This window comes from Cheilinus undulatus, linkage group 18 (assembly GCF_018320785.1).
Source record: "Cheilinus undulatus linkage group 18, ASM1832078v1, whole genome shotgun sequence".
Classification (NCBI taxonomy): Eukaryota; Metazoa; Chordata; class Actinopteri; order Labriformes; family Labridae; genus Cheilinus; species Cheilinus undulatus.
The window spans coordinates 4,517,809-4,536,026 of record NC_054882.1 but is presented as its reverse complement, the minus strand read 5'-3'; the positions used below and the strand labels follow the sequence as shown (position 1 = coordinate 4,536,026).

Sequence of the window (18,218 nt, the reverse complement as noted above, 5' to 3'; positions counted from 1 at the left end):
ACACATATTGTAATTTAAACTAAATTTAGATGAATTGCCCAGTAAAAAAGGGGCTCACTTTTGAGTCCTGACCCAGCATTTGAGAACCACAAATCTAGATCAGGACTCCTTTAAACTCTTTCTACAGAATTCAACAAGTTGAGATATTTTCAGCCTTTTAACCCTATTACAGAAAATATATTAATGCTGTGTAAAGCCATGTCCTGTGTTTTGTTATTATGCACAGTTGCATGTAGTTAACTTGGCTATCATCATTGCCTCTTACTGCATAAAGATAACAGAGAGGATTTGTTATGTTGGCAGAGAAAGATCCCCAGTATGATCAGACATTAATACTGCCAAAAATCCTTCTAATAGAAAATAATCGTCCTTTCAACAAGCTCACCAGGAGGACAAAAATCCCTCCAAAGCTGACAGTGGTTTATGTTAGAGGGAACACATGAGGGTCTAACTGTCAGGCAGACAAACGTACACTTAAGAAGTTTTCTTCAAACAGCCAAATAGGCTTAGCTAGATGTATAAATCCAAGAATATAACCACGTCAACAATTATGCCACAAAAAGGCGATGGAAATAAGCATGTGTTGAATAAAGCAAAGGCAGTAGGAGTCATTTTTAGGAGTTTTGGTCAGATTTATTTCAAGATCCCTGTTTATGTGTCTTGAGGTTTTAACATTCACTGTTCAGCGGTATGTCCTTTACATGAAGCATTCATGCAGCCACACCACGAGTAAAGCTGAGAGCAAAACAAACGTACAACAACACAGTTCTATCATTGTGTCCTAAAAACAATCAGAAGCAGAAAAATATCCAAAACTCTCACAGCAAAAGTGCATCTCATCATAAAACAAGTTAAAAATTCTCAGTAAAATCACAAAAACATCACTGTTAAAAAAAAAAAAAGTGTTAGTGTGTTGATAAAATAACGTCAACTCCACGTCAGATTGATTCCTAAGCAGTGCAAAGAGGAGCTTCTCGTCTCCTCAACCCTTCCTGCATGGAAGAAGAAGTAGTTTGGTATAAGACTTCGATGAGTTTGCAGAACGTCCTTCACACTCTCTGGCACACAGCGTCCATGACCACCTGGATGCTGCATGGGGAAAACAGAAAGTACACGGTGAGTATCAAACTACAGAACTGACAGGATGAGGTTTAAAGAAAAATAATCTTTATGAGGGGGAGAGCTGAAAAAACAGGATCCATGTTAATGGTAAGGAAAAAAAGCATGTCTACCAGAGACTGATGACAAAGTGAAATCTTCAAACATGATTAAAAAAAAAACACTCGGGTAAAAGGTACCTGAGGGCTGCTGAGTTAGAATCATAAGACAACAGAGAAAAGCGAAAGAGGAGGGTTAAAGGCATAGCTTTGTTTTACTATTAAATTGGTTTACTTTTTATAAGTGCATTTTTATAATTAGTTAATCGTATACATTTTTTTAAATGTATTGTCATGACTATGCATATTGTACGTTTTTTTGTTTTGTGTGTTTTTTTAAAATTTCTTTATCATTATTTCTTTTTCAGTCAATTAATTTGATATATTTAATTCTTAAAATCATTATTACTGCCCATTTCCTTTAACATCTTATATGTTTACCTATCTATTACCTATCTTGTTTTGTTCTGTGTTGGAAACATGCAAAAAACTGTCTTTGCCAGTTGTGGATTCTATTTGTGTATTTTTCAATTGCTAATAAAACAATCTTAAAAAAGAAACAACAAAAGCAGAGCTTTGCTATGTTAGCAGTAGATCTTACCGCTCAGTGGAGTATCCTCTCTCACACAGGTTGACCAGAGCGTACAGATGTCTCAGAGCGTATTCATACTGAAAGACACAAGGACAAAAAACAGTTAAAAATGTTTTAACAGTTAGAAATGTTTTAACAGTCTGATGAACTGAAGTTACCAGTGATAACATGTATTTCTCCTGGGTTGTGTTTGTTTTACTGAAAAAGTCGAATAAAGTCAAAGAAAAGAGAACTTCTGGTTTCATATAAACTCAATCAGCTGCATGAAAGTACCAGGAGATATGGTTACCACCTGAATTAGACATGAACTAACTGGAAGGATGAAAATATATAAAACTATAAATATAACTTCCTTTATCTGTTCCTGATTTCTGTATTAATTCATAATATATTTCTTAACATGTGAAGAATACAAGTATCACCTGTTTTTACTCACATATAAGCTCTTTGATACTATTCATCTGTTAGTCTTAATCTCTGGCATGGTATGGGCCCTACAAACCTGGACTTTCTTTGGGTGAGTTAGCTCCAGATAAAAGTTTGATAAAGCTGCTAATGAACTGTCATTGTTAACTCAGGCTTTCTGCTTTAGGTGTAAATGCTGATACTAGAGGTAGAGCTTTGTCTGGAGCCTGGGTCTGCTGAAGGCGGAAATACTGTTTAGACTGTGTTGGCCATGTGGTAGAATCTGTGCAATAAGTAGCAATATTATCAGAAATATACTGGTATCAATAGAAGTGAAAATTTCTGCTGAGATCTACAGCCAGCTGAATGCACTGTTAGTATAAATTATATATTAGTCTTAAATATTGGTAAAGTATACAACTGCACCATCAGGTATAGATGGTGCTGCATATCAGGTCACATATTTTACCCTTTTAAGACAAGTTTATATTGGTCTAAGGAGTCCCCAAAACATGCCTGTGAAGTCTGTAGCTGAAAAAACCCTCCAGTATTGGATTTTTGCATGTCTAAAAAAATCCTGTTTCAGCCCTGCTCAGAACTAGCTGTTTCTGTGTCCTTGGCTTTAAATGGTACTGAGCTGTCTGACTCCTCCCCTCTCAGGAAATGTATTTGGCTTAATTGATGTGGCTCTACTGATTCAGGAGAGGAAGATGAAACTTTCTTCCAAGTAGGGTATTGCTAACCCCCCACATGACATCATGAGGAGAAAATATGAGATTGGCTTGTTTCAGCGCACATTTTCTGAAAGGTGGGGGAAGAGAGGGGGGAGGTAATGGATTTTCATGATTCTTGGGGGGATTGTGGACAGGCCAGGATCACATATTTTTGTTAGAAAAGCCTGAAAAAGTGTGTTTTCCATAATATATGACCTTTAAGGAGACCCACTGTGAGCCCTGAACATTTTTAATAAAACATCAAACAGCTATCAGGCTTCTTCCCCGTTCCTCTCTCTGGCTGCTTGACTCAGCCTCTATATGCACCGGAAAATTCTTTATTTAACCTTTATCGAACCAGATGAAAACCTGCTAATATCGAATTTCTTTCACAAAGGTGACTTTAGAATAATAAAGGAGTGTGAAAGATAAATATCAATATCAAAATCAGCCAAAATGAGATTGGAAATATCGGCATATTGGATATGAGCGGTTATCGTGCATCCCTGTGGAGAACGTCTGTGTGAGTATGATGAGTGATGAAAGCCAACATGGAGCAGAGTGGCTCTGAGGTGCTAGAGCTCACGGCCCAGAACTGGGTCAGGCAAGGATCCCCAAAAGCACAGCATGATTTGTGATAATACTGGACCAAACCGCAATTTGTGACTGCGATTAAGATGCAGGTCATAAATGGTATCATGAGGAGAATGCAAGTAATAATGACAGTTTTGAAGTGCTTATTTCTCAACTGAAAACATGCAAAAAAAAAAACTAAGTAGCATAAAAAATACTAAATATGACTACAAAGTGCAATAGTGGCACTAATGTAAACTTAAAGGCCGTTCTGCAGGCGTTTTTGTAAACCTTTCAAATACCTCTAAATACAAATAATTGCAGCCTTTATGCAGTTATGCGATTGCACAAACTGACATCAGGATTGTGATTTGATTAATTGTGCAGCAATAATTTACTCCTGCTCCTTCAAGCTCAGGCCAAGCTGAGCTCAAGGGGAGTTGAAGAATTCCTGTCACAGTGGCATTAATAATATTCTGCCTGGATTCTGGAGTTTTTATCTGTTTTTCTTGTAAATAGCTTTGGAACAGCTTTCCTTCCCTTATGCTTTCACACAATGCCTGCAATGCCACTTTTTAACAGCTTTTCTCCTCATTATGTCAAAACCATGCATTTACAAAAACTATGATATAATTTTGAGTAAATGAAGCACTTGAGTGCAGTTTTTAAGACATCTTATTTCAAGGAACATCACCAGTAGACCTGGGCAGTACATCCTTTCATTTGTTCAGTGGTCCTGCACCGAGGAGAAGATATCATTTAATGAAGAAGAAAAATTACAGAACATAAACAAAACTCAAAAATCTAGATAAAACATAGTTAAGCTGCTTTATCTAACAGGAATTCTTTGCCTCGGTTACCGGGCCTTGTTGAGGATTGCCTTAAGCAGAGAATCAAACCTTTAATGCACTTTTATGAGCATTATTTTGTACCTTTATGCCTTTTTGACAAGGCAATGGACAGAGTAGGAAGTCAGGGAAAGAGATATGAAAGACGCACTTGAAGAGAGTCAAGGGTCAGACTTAAACCCAGACCGTCCATTTGGAGGACTTAAGCCACAGGACATGGGGTGCATGAGCCTTCTGTGTTCAGAAATATGACTTCAGAAGGTTTCCCCAGTCAACAGAAATAGTAACAGCTTATTCTGCACACACACTGTCTGGATTACAGTCAGCTTAATAAAAAACCAAACACACATACTCCTACCTCTAATAAAAGCGTGTAAAACGGATCTTCCTCTTTTAATAAGCAGAACCAAAAACTGGCACCGCGTTTATGCACAGATGTTTTCTGTTTTAAAGTGACTAATGTACTGTAACGTGATTATAAACCCCTCTCTTCATGTGGATTTTTTACCTCCGTCTTGTGCCAGTTGAAGCAGGTGTATTTGTAGTGAGTCATTGCAGGGTTGTAGCAGTCATGCTGGGTGAGATCTTTGTGCTCGTTCAGAACCTCCGCGGCCTTCAGCTTGTTGCCGGTGACTGCCTCGACGATTCTGCGCATCGACTCGGCCATCATCTCTCTGACCTGAACACAAACATTAAACTCTTTAACATGAGAGCTGTCATGGTGGATGCTTGATTCGTGTAGGCAAACCTTCACTCTGAGACGGGTTTTTGCACTTTTAAAGTCTGCCTTTACCTTCAGGTGGGCGTTGATCTCAGCCAGAAGTCCCTGTGCTACTCTGATGTCATTGGATGCCATCATCTTCCTCTTGAGGATGGCCAGGGGGACGTCAGGGCTTGGGGTCAGGTCAGGGTCAGTAATGGGCTGCAGGGTCAGAGGAGCGGGCTGGCTGGTTTTCTTGGGGTTACCCTGGAAGGCTATAACCTTCATGTGGGCCATCGTCTGGAGGACAGAAAGCGTATATTCAGTTCTGAGAACTTTCTAACAAGGCTGTTACTAAACAGTGGCTTCAGATAAAACCTCACCACCTCTTGACAACTGGTTAATACTTTCAAACACCAAATTCTGCAACAAAAATGCATGGTATCATAATACTCTGGGGAAAAATGATGTGTTCATTCCGCAAACACGACTATGAGAAAGTATGTGCTGGAACCTCTTCTTATAAAGATATCAATTAGGACATTTTGGACCAACCAATACTTTGATTACCTCTTGGAATTTTACCCACTGCTTTAATAATTCAATAAATAAATGACACATTACATTAGAGTAAAAACAACAGGATCTTTGAGTACCTTGTTTCCATACTGCTGGACATGGCTGGTGTTTGTGTGGCTCTTCACGATCTTGAACTGCCTCATCAAAGTTTCTTTGGTCAGATCCTCCTATAAGCACAAAGTTCGACAAAACCCCATCACAAACAGAACAGATTCACTAAAAAAGCAAAAGAAAACAATAAATGATGAGAATGATTGTGCTTAAAAATCACTCACAACATCAGAGTCCTCCATCCAGTTAACGCTGTACCAGTCTCCCAGGTACGTGTCCCTCTTCTCGTCGTAGTAACAGGCGTAAGAAGACTCGTGGCTGTTGGCTGCTGTGGTGGCGTACACTAAAATACACAGAGATAGTCTAATATTATAGCCTGTAACACTTTGGTAACAGAATATTTATATTAGAGATGTCCTAATGTACTAGCTGAATGTCTTAATAGCAGATATCGGCCCTGTTGACGAACACTCAACCATCAGAAAATACTGCACACTGTGCTGTTGTCAGTAGCCAGGTTAAATCTGTTGTGTCGCATTGATTTAAATCTGGCATGCTATAGTAATAAGGCTAATAAAGCTGAGCAATATGGACCAAAAAAAATCCTGTCTCCACATTTTCAGTTGAAAGGAGATACATGATAAAAGCCTTTTTTTTGGATGGGGGACTTTGTAAACAATAACATCATAGAATTCGGTCTAGACCTACCCTCTTTGTCAAGTATCTCAATAAAACATTTGTTATCAATTCACACCATAGATATTCAGGCTGATTAAAAGATTATTTCAAGATGCCCAAATAACTAGGGATGAATGATATTATCAGTCTGTTATCAGTATCAGCAGATATCAAAATTTCTGCCGACATTTACATTCGATATTTTACCTGTGTATTCCAGCATCCATCCACTGTAAATTTTGTCCTTACATAATAATAAATTAGTGGAGTTTTAGGCTGAAACAACAGATCTATGTCAGTTGAGGTCTTTTTCTTTATTAATCCTCAATCTTTAAACTCTAAAGTGTTTTTAAGGACTAAAGTTTGTTTGCTTGGTTGTCCATAAACCTTAGAGTGTGTCCAAAAGGACTGAAATTTCTAGTCCAAAAAGCATATTTAAACATCGGTACCGTTTGAGTTTAAGGAAAAAGAGATTATTTTGTTTCAGGGCTTTTGGTTTGTGTGTGAGGGGGAAAATCAAAAATATTTTATTTCACTTACCCCTTATTGGAAAATGACTCCCACCTATCCTTATTTTGGGTCAAATTTTTAGTTCTTCTATCATTTTGATAGACTTAGTGGGTGGCAGTGAGGAGCAATAATACCCTGCCACCTTTTCGACACCCAAGACCCATTTTGTTTTGTTCATGCAGTTTTTGTTAGTTTCCCCGTTAGCGACCTTTCTTATAAAACTTGAGTTTTCTTGGGGGGGGGGGGAACGTAACAACTGTGACATCCCACTACCAGTGTGGAGCAAAACATGGCAGCCCCCTGGTGAGTTTATAAACTTCAATTTACTCGAAATGCAGATATCCAATGAGTTTTTTAGTTCAATATACATAGAAGAGATACAAATATTTATCCAACGAGATGAACTTGTCTGATCATGCAGAGTTCCTTTTAAGCCCTTTGTGGCACTTGCTGACGTTGTTTCCGTTTGTCTAGATCTTTGCTTATGTTGTACTTGTCCCTTTAAAAGCATCTTCTAAATGACATTGTAACATGAGATATCATGGCTCAATCAGACCCTCCAGATCTGAGCCTAACAATCTGGTCTCTGAGCTCTGCAGGCAGTTTCTTTGACCTCATGGCTTGGTTTTTGCTCTAATATACATTGTCAGCAGTGAGGCCTTCTACAAAGAGGTGTGATCCTTTACAATCATGTCCAATCAGTTTAATTGAGCACAGGTGGACTCCAATCATAGAAACATCTCAGCAAAGATCAGACACATGGGAGGAACCAGACGCTACATTTAGTGTTTTTGTAGAGTCTGAACACTCAATGTGATATTTCAGTTTTTTATTTTTAATAAATTAGTAAAAAATTCCAAAATTCTGTTTTCACTTTGCTGTGATGGGGTACTGAGTGTAGATTAATGAGATTATTTTTTTTGACTGTAGCATCAGGCTGCATCATAATACACTGTATATTGGTATGTTGTGTTCCTGAGTGAGTGACGAGGTTCCAGAAAATTAAATCTTACTTTGTATTTAGACTCTCAGCCATTCAGACCAAAGATTAAAGTGTAAAAAATCTCTAGAATTTAACTAAATTTAACCAGTCTTAATCTAGGATGCCCTCTGCTGATCATGTGATGTTTATTATGGCGTGACTCTGAGCACATGACACAGCTACTAGGTACACATAAATAGACTGGGCTGGAGGCCGACACCAGGAGGGTGAAAAACCAAAGTCCATCTTACCACAGACTTGACCTCAGACTAGTGTGAACATGAAACGGGATGTAAAAATACAGATAAAATGCAAAGTTTACACAAGTTTAAAGTCAACATCAAAAACAGGAAAGTCCAACAGTCACAAAGAAAAGGTCAAGTTCCTGTGATTTATTACATCATGTATTGATGCCTCTTAATGATCCGTGGAGCTTCTTTATCTCTGAGTTTTACTGGAAAGTGTTTCTGCTGAGGTAGAGTTCAACTCACCGTCGATGTCAGTGGGCAGGTTGGTCATCATTGAACCGGACTCGCATGCCTCAATGTAGAACACCATCTGTGTGACAGAGGACACATCATCAGCTGATCGATCCTGGGAGTTTAATCACTGACCTACATAGACCTGTAGCACTTCCACACTCACCCTCTTGTATTTCTTGTTGTCATGCATGTATTTAATGGCAGCCTGCAGGTCTTCCACATTGAGCTAAAGAGACAGAGAGGACAACAATCCTTTAAGATTAATATTCTTAAGTTTAGTTTAGTTTAATTTATTTAACAGGACAGCGTGCAGTGTCATTAATTATTTACAAAAACAAATAGATGGTTGCACCAGATTTAGTGTAATGCTAATTTCCATCTGTAGTCCTTACATTAAGAGCTGATAAAACGCACATTAAGAGCAGATTAAACGTCGTGTTTGATTTGTAGCTCTATCTAACTGTATATAGAGACAATTACATACTGAGAATACAGGAGTACACTTGGTGTGCTGCCAGATTTTTAAATTTCTTTTAAGATTTATTTTGGGACCTTTTGCCTTTATTGGTGAAATAGCACAGTTGATAGAGTCGGAAAAAGGGGATGAGAGAGTGGGGGATGCAGTAGAAGAGCCACAGGCCAGACTTGAACCTGGGCTGCACACGCGTGGGGCGTAACTACTCACCATGGTACCAGATTTTTAAAGTTTAATGCAATTCTTGCAAAAATCAAAATGATCTAAATACCTGTGTGGATACCATGGCAGAATAGAATATAAGTCTAAGCACTCGATATTAAATAATTTCCTAAAATGCAAGAAAACCCGTACATACTGTCTGAATTAAACATGTATGTTGTCAAAGTTTCAGCCTATATGTGAAATCCGACAGTGTAAAAGTGTTCACCTATCTTATGAAACATGCAGTTTTTTACTGCTTTTGTGCTTTTCAATGCCATTGATTTTTAGGACAACATATCTTAGAATGTTCTTATTTGATCTTGAAGGGAAAATTCAGTTCCCACACTTGCTGGGGCTTTCTTTTTGTTTATCTGCTAGGTTTTATTTTTCCCCCTCGTTTTCTCCTGAATAGTGTTGCCCCCTAAGACATGGGCCTGTCAGCTATTTTGCTGTGTTGTTGTGGACTGTGTGAAAAATGAATACAACATTTAGTCATAAAAAAACAAACAAATAGCTAACTTGGGCGTCATGTAATGTGTCTAAAAGGCAAAATATCATGGCCGAATTACCGAGGCGGAAATTCCAAAATCTGTGTCTACTAAATGAGAAAGCATGGCTTATTTGCATTATAATATAATTGTTTATTTTCCTTATTTATGTCAGCATAATCAGATCTTAATGATGTGTTCATTGCAATGTTTTAATCAATGCAATTTGGCAACAATGTAAGCTTTATGCAATTGCGAAAGCTGCAACATTTATCCGGCAGATGGTGGCTTCTAGTTTCATTTCCTCATTGTAATTAAAACTGTTGTATGCAATAAAGCACATGACTATAATCTTTTTTGCTGAGTCATACAGCTGCAAAAGAGTAGAAGGAGAGTGATTTTATAAAAACAGAGAGATGCAGAGAAAGACAGATGAAAGCAGAAAGGAAAGAAGGACTTTCAGAAACACTTTATCAATGCCACTAAAAGTTTAGCAGTCAGAGTCTCTTGACATATTATAATTAGACTATTAATTTAGATTAGAAAAAGTGTGCAGGCTTGTCCTCCTTTTCTTAATGCAAACAACAAAACAAGCCCACAAAACCTGTTTAGTGCCAAACAGAATGAGCTCTTCGTGCAGGGTAAAAAACCTGTCATGTAGCCAAATCAGTCATTAAATACCTGTTGAAGAGTCGGTCAGGTTTGTGGCCTTGTTTAATCAATCTTTATCAAAATATGTAGTGGTTTTATATTTTAAAAAAGAATGTAAAAACAGGTGTTTTGCTATCAGGAATTTTTACAATTTGTTACCTTGAGCGGCTAATAAGTTTAAAAAATCACCTCCAATGTTTAAGAGATGATTTGAGTCTTGATGTCTGTACATGTTACTGTCCATGCCTTTAGCTAAGTTTGATTTTAAGGTGTAGAATCGGCTGTTCTCTAATGTTGGAAGTCTGCACGTGATGAATGTCTCTTCTTTAAATGTGAAAACAAAGAAACACGCCTGATCCAACAAGCTGAGCAACATTTAAGTTAGTTCCTGGTATTTATGAAGTGATTGTGCAAAATATCAGCAAGAGCAGGAAGTGAAAAGTGCTCACATCATCATTGGGGAAGGCGAGGATACCAGGGGCTCCGTGGTCAGTGAAGTAGACAAACACGTGATCTTTGGGGCCACTGCAGAAACAATCAAGAGGAAAAGTTAGAGGAGGAATCTTGATAAACCAGACGGGTTTCTCCTATTTGATTCTGTCACCTCTTGATAACTTTTCCTGAGCCGCCTTTGACACTAGCAGAGTCACCCTTCAGCACGGCCAGGAAGTTTTCTGGAGTCACATCCTGCAGGAGAAGGACAGTCAGAAAGTCTCCTAAAATGATCAGCATTAAAGAGCTGCGATTTTCCTTATCAAATATGAGCACTCACGTCCCCGGTGTAATCTTTAGGAACGCCTTTGTACACGTCAGAGCCATTGGGTCTATTGATCAGAATGCCAGGGGTGGGGTTGCTGGATAAAATATAACATGATTCAGGTTAAAATGAGGAAGTGCAAAAGCTGACTAAACATTTTCATGCATAACAGGATGGCAGATAGATGATTCACAGATCAGGTGAGAGTCAGAGCTCGTGACTGTACTTTACGTTAGGGTTTTTCCCTTTCACAGCAAAATCACTTTCTAAAACTCAGAATAAAGTTTACAGTCTGGCTGAAAACACTCTTATAGTCAGTCATGTAGTGTGGAAACTTGTCTTTGTTTCATGTGAGTTTTGTTCCTCAATCAGCCTAGAAAGAGGAGGTTTTAAGAGTCCCTTACAAAACAGTCACTCAGGGTTTTCCACAACTGTCAGCCAAACAGCCAACTACTCACGTAGTTACAGCCAACTACTTTAGACCAGGGGTTCTTAACCTTTTGAGCCAGCGACCCCCAAAATAAAGGTGCAAGAGACCGGGGTCCCCCACTGTACCAGAAGGTGGTTGAACACAGCCATGCACATTCAAGGATAGTCATGTGGAGACAAGGTTGCCCATTAGGAGGAGAAATGGGGGAGCTTTCTGGGGCCCAGCCAAACTGGGGGCCAGCAAAATCATGGTCCATTGTAAAATTAAGCTGTGGTATTTTATATTTAACCTGAATCCTAACCACTCTTATCAAAGAAACAAATATTGTTTTAATTCATTTGTTTAGTAAGTATACCCTCTTAAAAACGTGAATCCTTTTGTTAAAAACAGAATAAAAATACGTTAAAAATAGCTAAAATGGGTTAATAATGGCAAAAAAAATGGTGGGAAAGGTGGTAAAATTGGATTTAAAAAGTAGCAGAAATGGGATAGAAGTGCCAAAACTGCAAAAAATAACCAAAAAAGGACTAAACCACTACCAGTACCCCTTAATGCTTCTTCTGTGTGAAAGGCTCTACTTTGACCTGCTTTGTGCATGAAAGGGCTCTTCCCTGCAAACTTCCCTGCAACTAGAGTGTCATGTAAATAAAGCTTTGTCTTTGTATTTAAATCAATAAAAAAGCATTTCTGGAGAAATTCCCAGTGGTCTGTTGGTGTGAATTCTTATAAAGTTGCTCTCTCTAGCCTGCTTTGATTTCATAAAAGTTAATTTTTAACCACTAATCAAACATGCGCGATAATCATGGCCTGGACAGAAGAATCATGCATGGTGCAGATAGGAAGCTGTTGTTGTTATTGTCTCACTTTCTTCATAGCTTGACCTCAATCATGCTGAAATATTTTGCTGCAAAGACACAACAGTGAATGAGAGTCAATAACAGCAGGAGAGAATTCATTCTCATCTCATCATTTATTTAAATTCTTTTATTTTTTCCTGCATTTTTTAAAACTTTTTATTAGGAATCTAACTCATTAATAGATATTTGCTGAGTCACACTGATCAGACAGCTTCCAAAGTGACCCCTCTTTTGAAGATTTTACAACATAACTATTAAATTAACTAAAAAAAACAAAACACGACATGCATAAAAACAAAAACCTGGGTTTCTATTTTTCCTTAAAGCACGGTTTAATGTACTCAAGTGTCCAACATAAATAAACCTGCCTAAACCAAGGATGTGCGTTTAATGAAGATATACGCTTTCAGTTTTTTTCTATACCTCCTGAATCTTCTCTGATTCATCCCACTACATGAATGAATGCCATAAAATAAACCGTACTAGTCTTCTTTAGATGGAGCTACTGGTCCATCCACTACAGAATACTGATCATTAACATGCTCTAGACCGATGGTTCTCAACTGCTGGGTCGGGACCCAAAGGTGGGTCATGGAGCAGTATTCAGTGGGTCGCGACTAGGTGTCTAAAAAAAAAAAAAAAAACATTGGGGCAAAAGTCCTGAAGTCCTTATTGGATATGCATTGATGCCTTTCATTTTACCTTGTTTTACTGTGAAATTGGGTACATTTAAATGTTTGAGCATTATTTTAAATAATTTATCTCCTCTTCTTGCAATAAATGGTTATGATAAGGAAGTAATTTCACAAATTCCCTGGAAAATTGACAAAAATTGACACATAATGACGGGGAAAGAGGGTATATAATGTGTCAGTTTTGTCCCATTTTTTTTCTATTTCAGGTGTTTTGGTCCAATCATGCTCCAAACTGAAACATATTCAATTAACTAAACATGTATTGCTGATAGAGCTGAACGATTTAGAAAAAAGTCTAATTGCAATCATTTTCCCCAATACTGCAATTTGATATGCGGTTATTCCTTCACCTTCTTTTATTCCTAAACAAGAGCTGAACAATTCTTTTAAGTCTCTTTCTGATGATATTGGCTGATTGGATATGAATTACTGCATGTAAGTGTTTTTGTCATTCTTATGTTTAATAGGAAAAAAGTACAAAAATTAAGAGGGTAGGATTTTTTTGTAGACTATTCTAAAAGAACACTCTTGAATAATTGCATACGTCATGCATAACATCTCTGCTGCTGCAAAAAAATGTTAAAACTAACATTTTGACACAAATTTAGGTCAACAAAATATTGCACCTTTTGTGATTTGAAAATTGCATCAGGCCAAACTGCAATTTGATCTATTTTTTGCTTAATTGCCCAGCCCTAGTTGGTGAAAATCTTTTGGAAACCTGGGCTGTGATCCGTCGTAAGACAGACTGGTGGGTCCTGAGGCCGGAGCAGTTGAGAACCACTGCTCTAGAAGAAAAAAGATAACTGAAACCACAGACTAGTTTCACTTTAAAAGTTAGAGACTTTTCAGTGATCTTTAGATCCAAAATAGCAAAGGGAAATATGGTGAAACTGGTGAAACTGAGCAGCTGAGTGGACGATCTTATGGTAAATTCAACAGCGGGGAATTTCAGAAACTCACAGCTCTGATTTCATCGGTTTTCTCTCCATGTCAGAAATAAAACCCCAGAGTCAAAGTCCTGTAGGAAGGAGCGTTTAAACTAACATTAGTTCCTTGTGACTCTTCTCAGTGAGTTTCATTATCTCAGCATGTTCATGCTGCTGCTCGAACAGGAAAACCACAGACGTCTGACATACCACAGCATGGAGAGAAATATTAACATGTGTGTGATTTATTCACCTACATACCTTCATATGCAGAGTTTCTTATATGAAACAGAAATGCTTATCTCATTTCTGTGTAGTGCGAGTTATGAATCCCTGTACCTCCATGTTTTATCTCAAAGATGTGCTGTATTTTACACATTTTTTAAATTGCCTCTAGTCATCTGTGTCTTTTTAACAATTAGACTGTTTTTTGGAGAAAGCTACAGGCTTTATAAAAGCTGATATTTCCCTTGTCAAGTTTCATCTTTGGAATAATGTAATATTTTTTATTATATTCCTCTGTGGTTTGATTGAGCCCAGATAATCTGTTGAGTTTATCTAGATTAAATAATTTGTGAACAGTGTGAAAAAATGACAGTGGCAGTTTGTGACAGATGTTGATTCTGCCACGACACATGGTTTCTGTGGTTTTAACAAATATGGCAGTGTGAGACGTCCTCTCTCTCATATTTGTTATTCAAGCCTGTTGTGTTTATATTTGTTAAGAAGAAACTACAGTGTCTAGGTTCATGAGTAGCTCATGTAAATAAGCTTTGTCTGAAAGCATGTCATCAGGATCGCTACAGTCTGAGGCATTGTTACACTTCTACGTAACAATTTAAAAGACTTCCAGACTATTAGGGATCTACATATTTAATCTAATAATGATCGACAAACATTCAGATGTCAGCATCATAATTTCAAACATAGAAGTAAATTCAAAAGCCAACCAGAGAAGTTGCACAAAATATGGACTTTTCTGCTGAATGACCACTCTTCTTCTAGAACTTAAATCATAGTAGGACTTTTACTTTGGGATATTTTGTTTGAGACGACGTTATTGCAATTCTACTGCAGTAAAGGGTTAGAGAAATCTTTGCAAACAGTAGAAGAACGTGTAATCTACATTAAAGTCAACACAAGAATCAGATTGGACTTAAGGTTCTCGCACAAAAGTGAGAATGTCCTGGATCTACCTGGTGAGCAGCAAATGTGACTGCATACAGCTAACTTTACCCTGGAATTCCCTTATCAGCACCCTAGTATTCCCCCCTCCCCTTGACCTTTATTGACTGACAAGAAAACTTCCTGCTGTGAGACACAAGTGTGAACAAGCAGGTCAGGGAATTTTCTGAGTAGGTTACACTAAAGATTTCCAAGAAATTAACAAGTTGCACACACTAAATTGGCTCTGTTAAGGTTGGGCTTTTGACAGACGTATTTGGAAAAGTAGCTATGTAGGGCAGTCCAAAGGCTTAGATTCTGCTTCACTGAGGCACGACTAAAAGTTCTCTGGTTCAGTAGCAGGTTTGAACAGGAAGGAAGTAAGCTAGACTAGGAAAGCTTTGTTGTTTTGAATGAAAAAACAAAGTTATCTCAACTTACTGATTCAATTTCAGAACTTAGAATTTACAGGCAGCCTGGAACTAACTTTTTACAGAGAAATCAACAAGATATTTTTTACAGTGAAAGCTGGCTGTAACTGAGTGACTAGTTGGCTGTTTTACTGGCAGCTGGCCAATGGCAAAATAGGTCGTCAGGATAACAGAATTATAAACTTCTATATCATGCTAGTAAAAATCAAACAATATTGGTACTTTTTTCAGTACCACCGCAACAAAAATAAGTTCTTGGGACCTTTTATTTGATACTTTCTTGTTTTCATTTATGATAAATTGCAAGTAATCCTATGTACATAGTCCAAATTTAATTCAGACACATGATTTATTACTCTCTTACGCACCCATCTAATCAAACATGCAGAGGTTTTTTTTTTTTTTAAACTTTGGCTCTTTTTAATACCATTTACTGTTAAAATAAGAGAAATAAGCATCCAAAAAGTATCCAAAACTAACTGCAATGATATCCCATAAAGGGTTTCTAATATTACTCCCCTCTGAGAGGTTTGACCTTGACTTCATGGATCAATGATGGCACCTCAAATGCACTATTTATAGTGTTAGGGAACATTTTTACAGATTATATATCAAGTTAAAAACAAGCAATGACATCTCATCATGCCAATTTTAACTGAAACAAGCAAGACATTTTGTAAAACACATTTATAGACAGGTTTTTGTGTGCTTGAAAATTAAAAATCATATTCTTGGAAACATTCTTGCTCTCAGTAACCAAAATTTGCAAGCAACTTCCTGCACACTGTCTAAAATAATACAAATAAATTAGATTAATTTCTCTCCTATGCACCTGTCTAATCAAATCTGCAGTTTTTAAAAGGTTCGGTTCTTTTAAATGCTATCAGCCATTAAGGTTACAAAGATTGCATCATTTTAAAATATGTGACATCCAAAACATCCAAAGTATAGGCAACTTTAACTGCAATGGCTTTGGGAGGCTTGTTATTATTTATTACTGTTAGACTTCTTGCTAAGGCTGAATAATTTTAAAAAATATTAGATTGCAGTCATTTTTTAATCATATTGCAATTATGACGTAATGAAGGGAATGAGCATGTTTCTGTCTTTTTATTCAGATTAGGAAAAGGACATAGACAAGCAAGCAAAGTAGGATTTTTTTTGGCAAGAATTGACACTTGCATGTTTGCATGATGTGTACAGCATAACATTGTTGCTGCACATGCAATTTGAAATTTGCAATAGCTCATTTTACAATTTAATCTACATTTTGATTAACTGCTCAGCCTTACTTCTTGATCCTACAATTGCACCTTAAAAGCACGAGTTATAGTGTTAATATATGCAGTGATATAGCAAGTATCCATAGCAAGTATGATGTCCTTCAATGCCAATCTTAACTAAAACAAGCAAGTCATCTTGGATCACACAGTTATAGACCTGTTTCTGTGTACTTGCACATTTATTTTAGTTATCATTATAATTTAACATAGTGTTGAAAACGGCTGAAGCTGACAATATACATCTCTGATTGCATTTGCATTGTTAGGATAAATTACTGAAATACAGAAAGGTGTTTTTTGGTGCAGTTAAGGGAAGAAAGATGAAGAAAAACTGTCAACTCACTCCTCATTCTCTGCCAAGTCATCGTACATCATGACCACAATCTGCTCATCTGGGATGCCATTCTTGTGGACAATCTGGTAGGCATGGCAAGCATCAGCCTGAGGAATAGAGAGAAAAACAGATAAATCAAATCATATTTACTAGAAACAAACAAATAAAACCTCTGGTGAAGCAGGCACTGGGCGGAGGAAGTGCCTTATCAGAAGCTGATCTTATCAATCAAGAAAACCACTGACTCATGCGGTGTACATCTGATAAATGTGACATTGTGACACTAGTTTTCTTGTTTTCCTCTTCTCACCTGGTGTCTGTAGTTGTACCAGCCGTTGGAGCCAGCCACGATGAGTACCCAGTTCTTCCCACTGTCTGTGTCCACGGTGGGGAAAGCCTTTAACAGCCCGAGACTGAGGCCGAGCAGCAGGAACACCAACTTAAACATGTCGGCTTCTGTGTTAGCCCTGAATGGATATCAGGCATTTACAGTTAAAAACCCTCTCTATTAAAGTCACTCTGGTGATCCAGTTGTGTGTTTGACTATGAGGAGGATTAAACACCCAGCAGGTAAACACAACAAGACACAAACATGCCACCTGACTGCTTGGATGTCACATGATATTCATTTTTCCCCCATGGCGAGTCTAGCTGGTGTTACGGCTTAAAGTGAGACCTTATAAAGTGGGGCCATCCAGCCGATGCGCCAGTGGTTGTCGTATGTACAAAACAAGTTAAATACAGGAGGGACTAGTTATGTGTTCTGCTACTAACTAGAATGTAAAACACGTGGAAAATAGGAAAACTAATCAAACACGCATCCGTAGTTTAATTTCTGTCTTCAACGCCTGCTGTTACTACGACAACCACAGAAGCACTCCGCTCCAAGTCGCCACTTTAACACGGTCACTATTTCATCCGCTACACCGGTAGCATAGCAAGCTTACGCAAACAGGACTTTATGAAAAGCAAATAAAAACACTATGTAGCTCTTTAAATCGCTCCGAATGACTTGAAGCGGCGTTAAAATGCTTTAAGAATTTCATTTACCTTCTTTAAGTTGTAGTATGTGACGCAGACGACAGTGAAGCTCCTACATGTACATCCTCAGTCACGGCCAGTGGGACGTTTATATGTGACGTCGAGAAAAACAGTTAAATGGAATTCTGGCGAAGCAGCCAATCAGAGGGCAGGGGGCGGGACTTCGCTGTAAACAGTCGTGTGCTTACAGGGCAACATGTATGAACATG

At 37.8% G+C, this 18,218-nt stretch overlaps 1 protein-coding gene across 1 annotated transcript; it reads right to left on the bottom strand.

The window, feature by feature from the left end:
• Positions 1 to 611: 611 nt before the first annotated feature.
• Positions 612 to 18,108, bottom strand: lgmn (legumain). The gene is made up of 14 exons (XM_041813441.1): positions 18,019 to 18,108; positions 17,279 to 17,435; positions 16,978 to 17,075; positions 10,861 to 10,942; positions 10,693 to 10,775; positions 10,538 to 10,613; positions 8,434 to 8,496; positions 8,280 to 8,346; positions 5,843 to 5,961; positions 5,645 to 5,734; positions 5,082 to 5,288; positions 4,797 to 4,967; positions 1,759 to 1,826; positions 612 to 1,089 (listed from the first exon to the last, which is right to left on the bottom strand). The coding sequence occupies exons 2-14, from the start codon at positions 17,414 to 17,416 to the stop codon at positions 1,050 to 1,052; spliced, it is 1,302 nt and encodes a 433-aa protein (XP_041669375.1). The 5' UTR covers positions 17,417 to 17,435; positions 18,019 to 18,108; the 3' UTR covers positions 612 to 1,049.
• Positions 18,109 to 18,218: the final 110 nt, after the last annotated feature.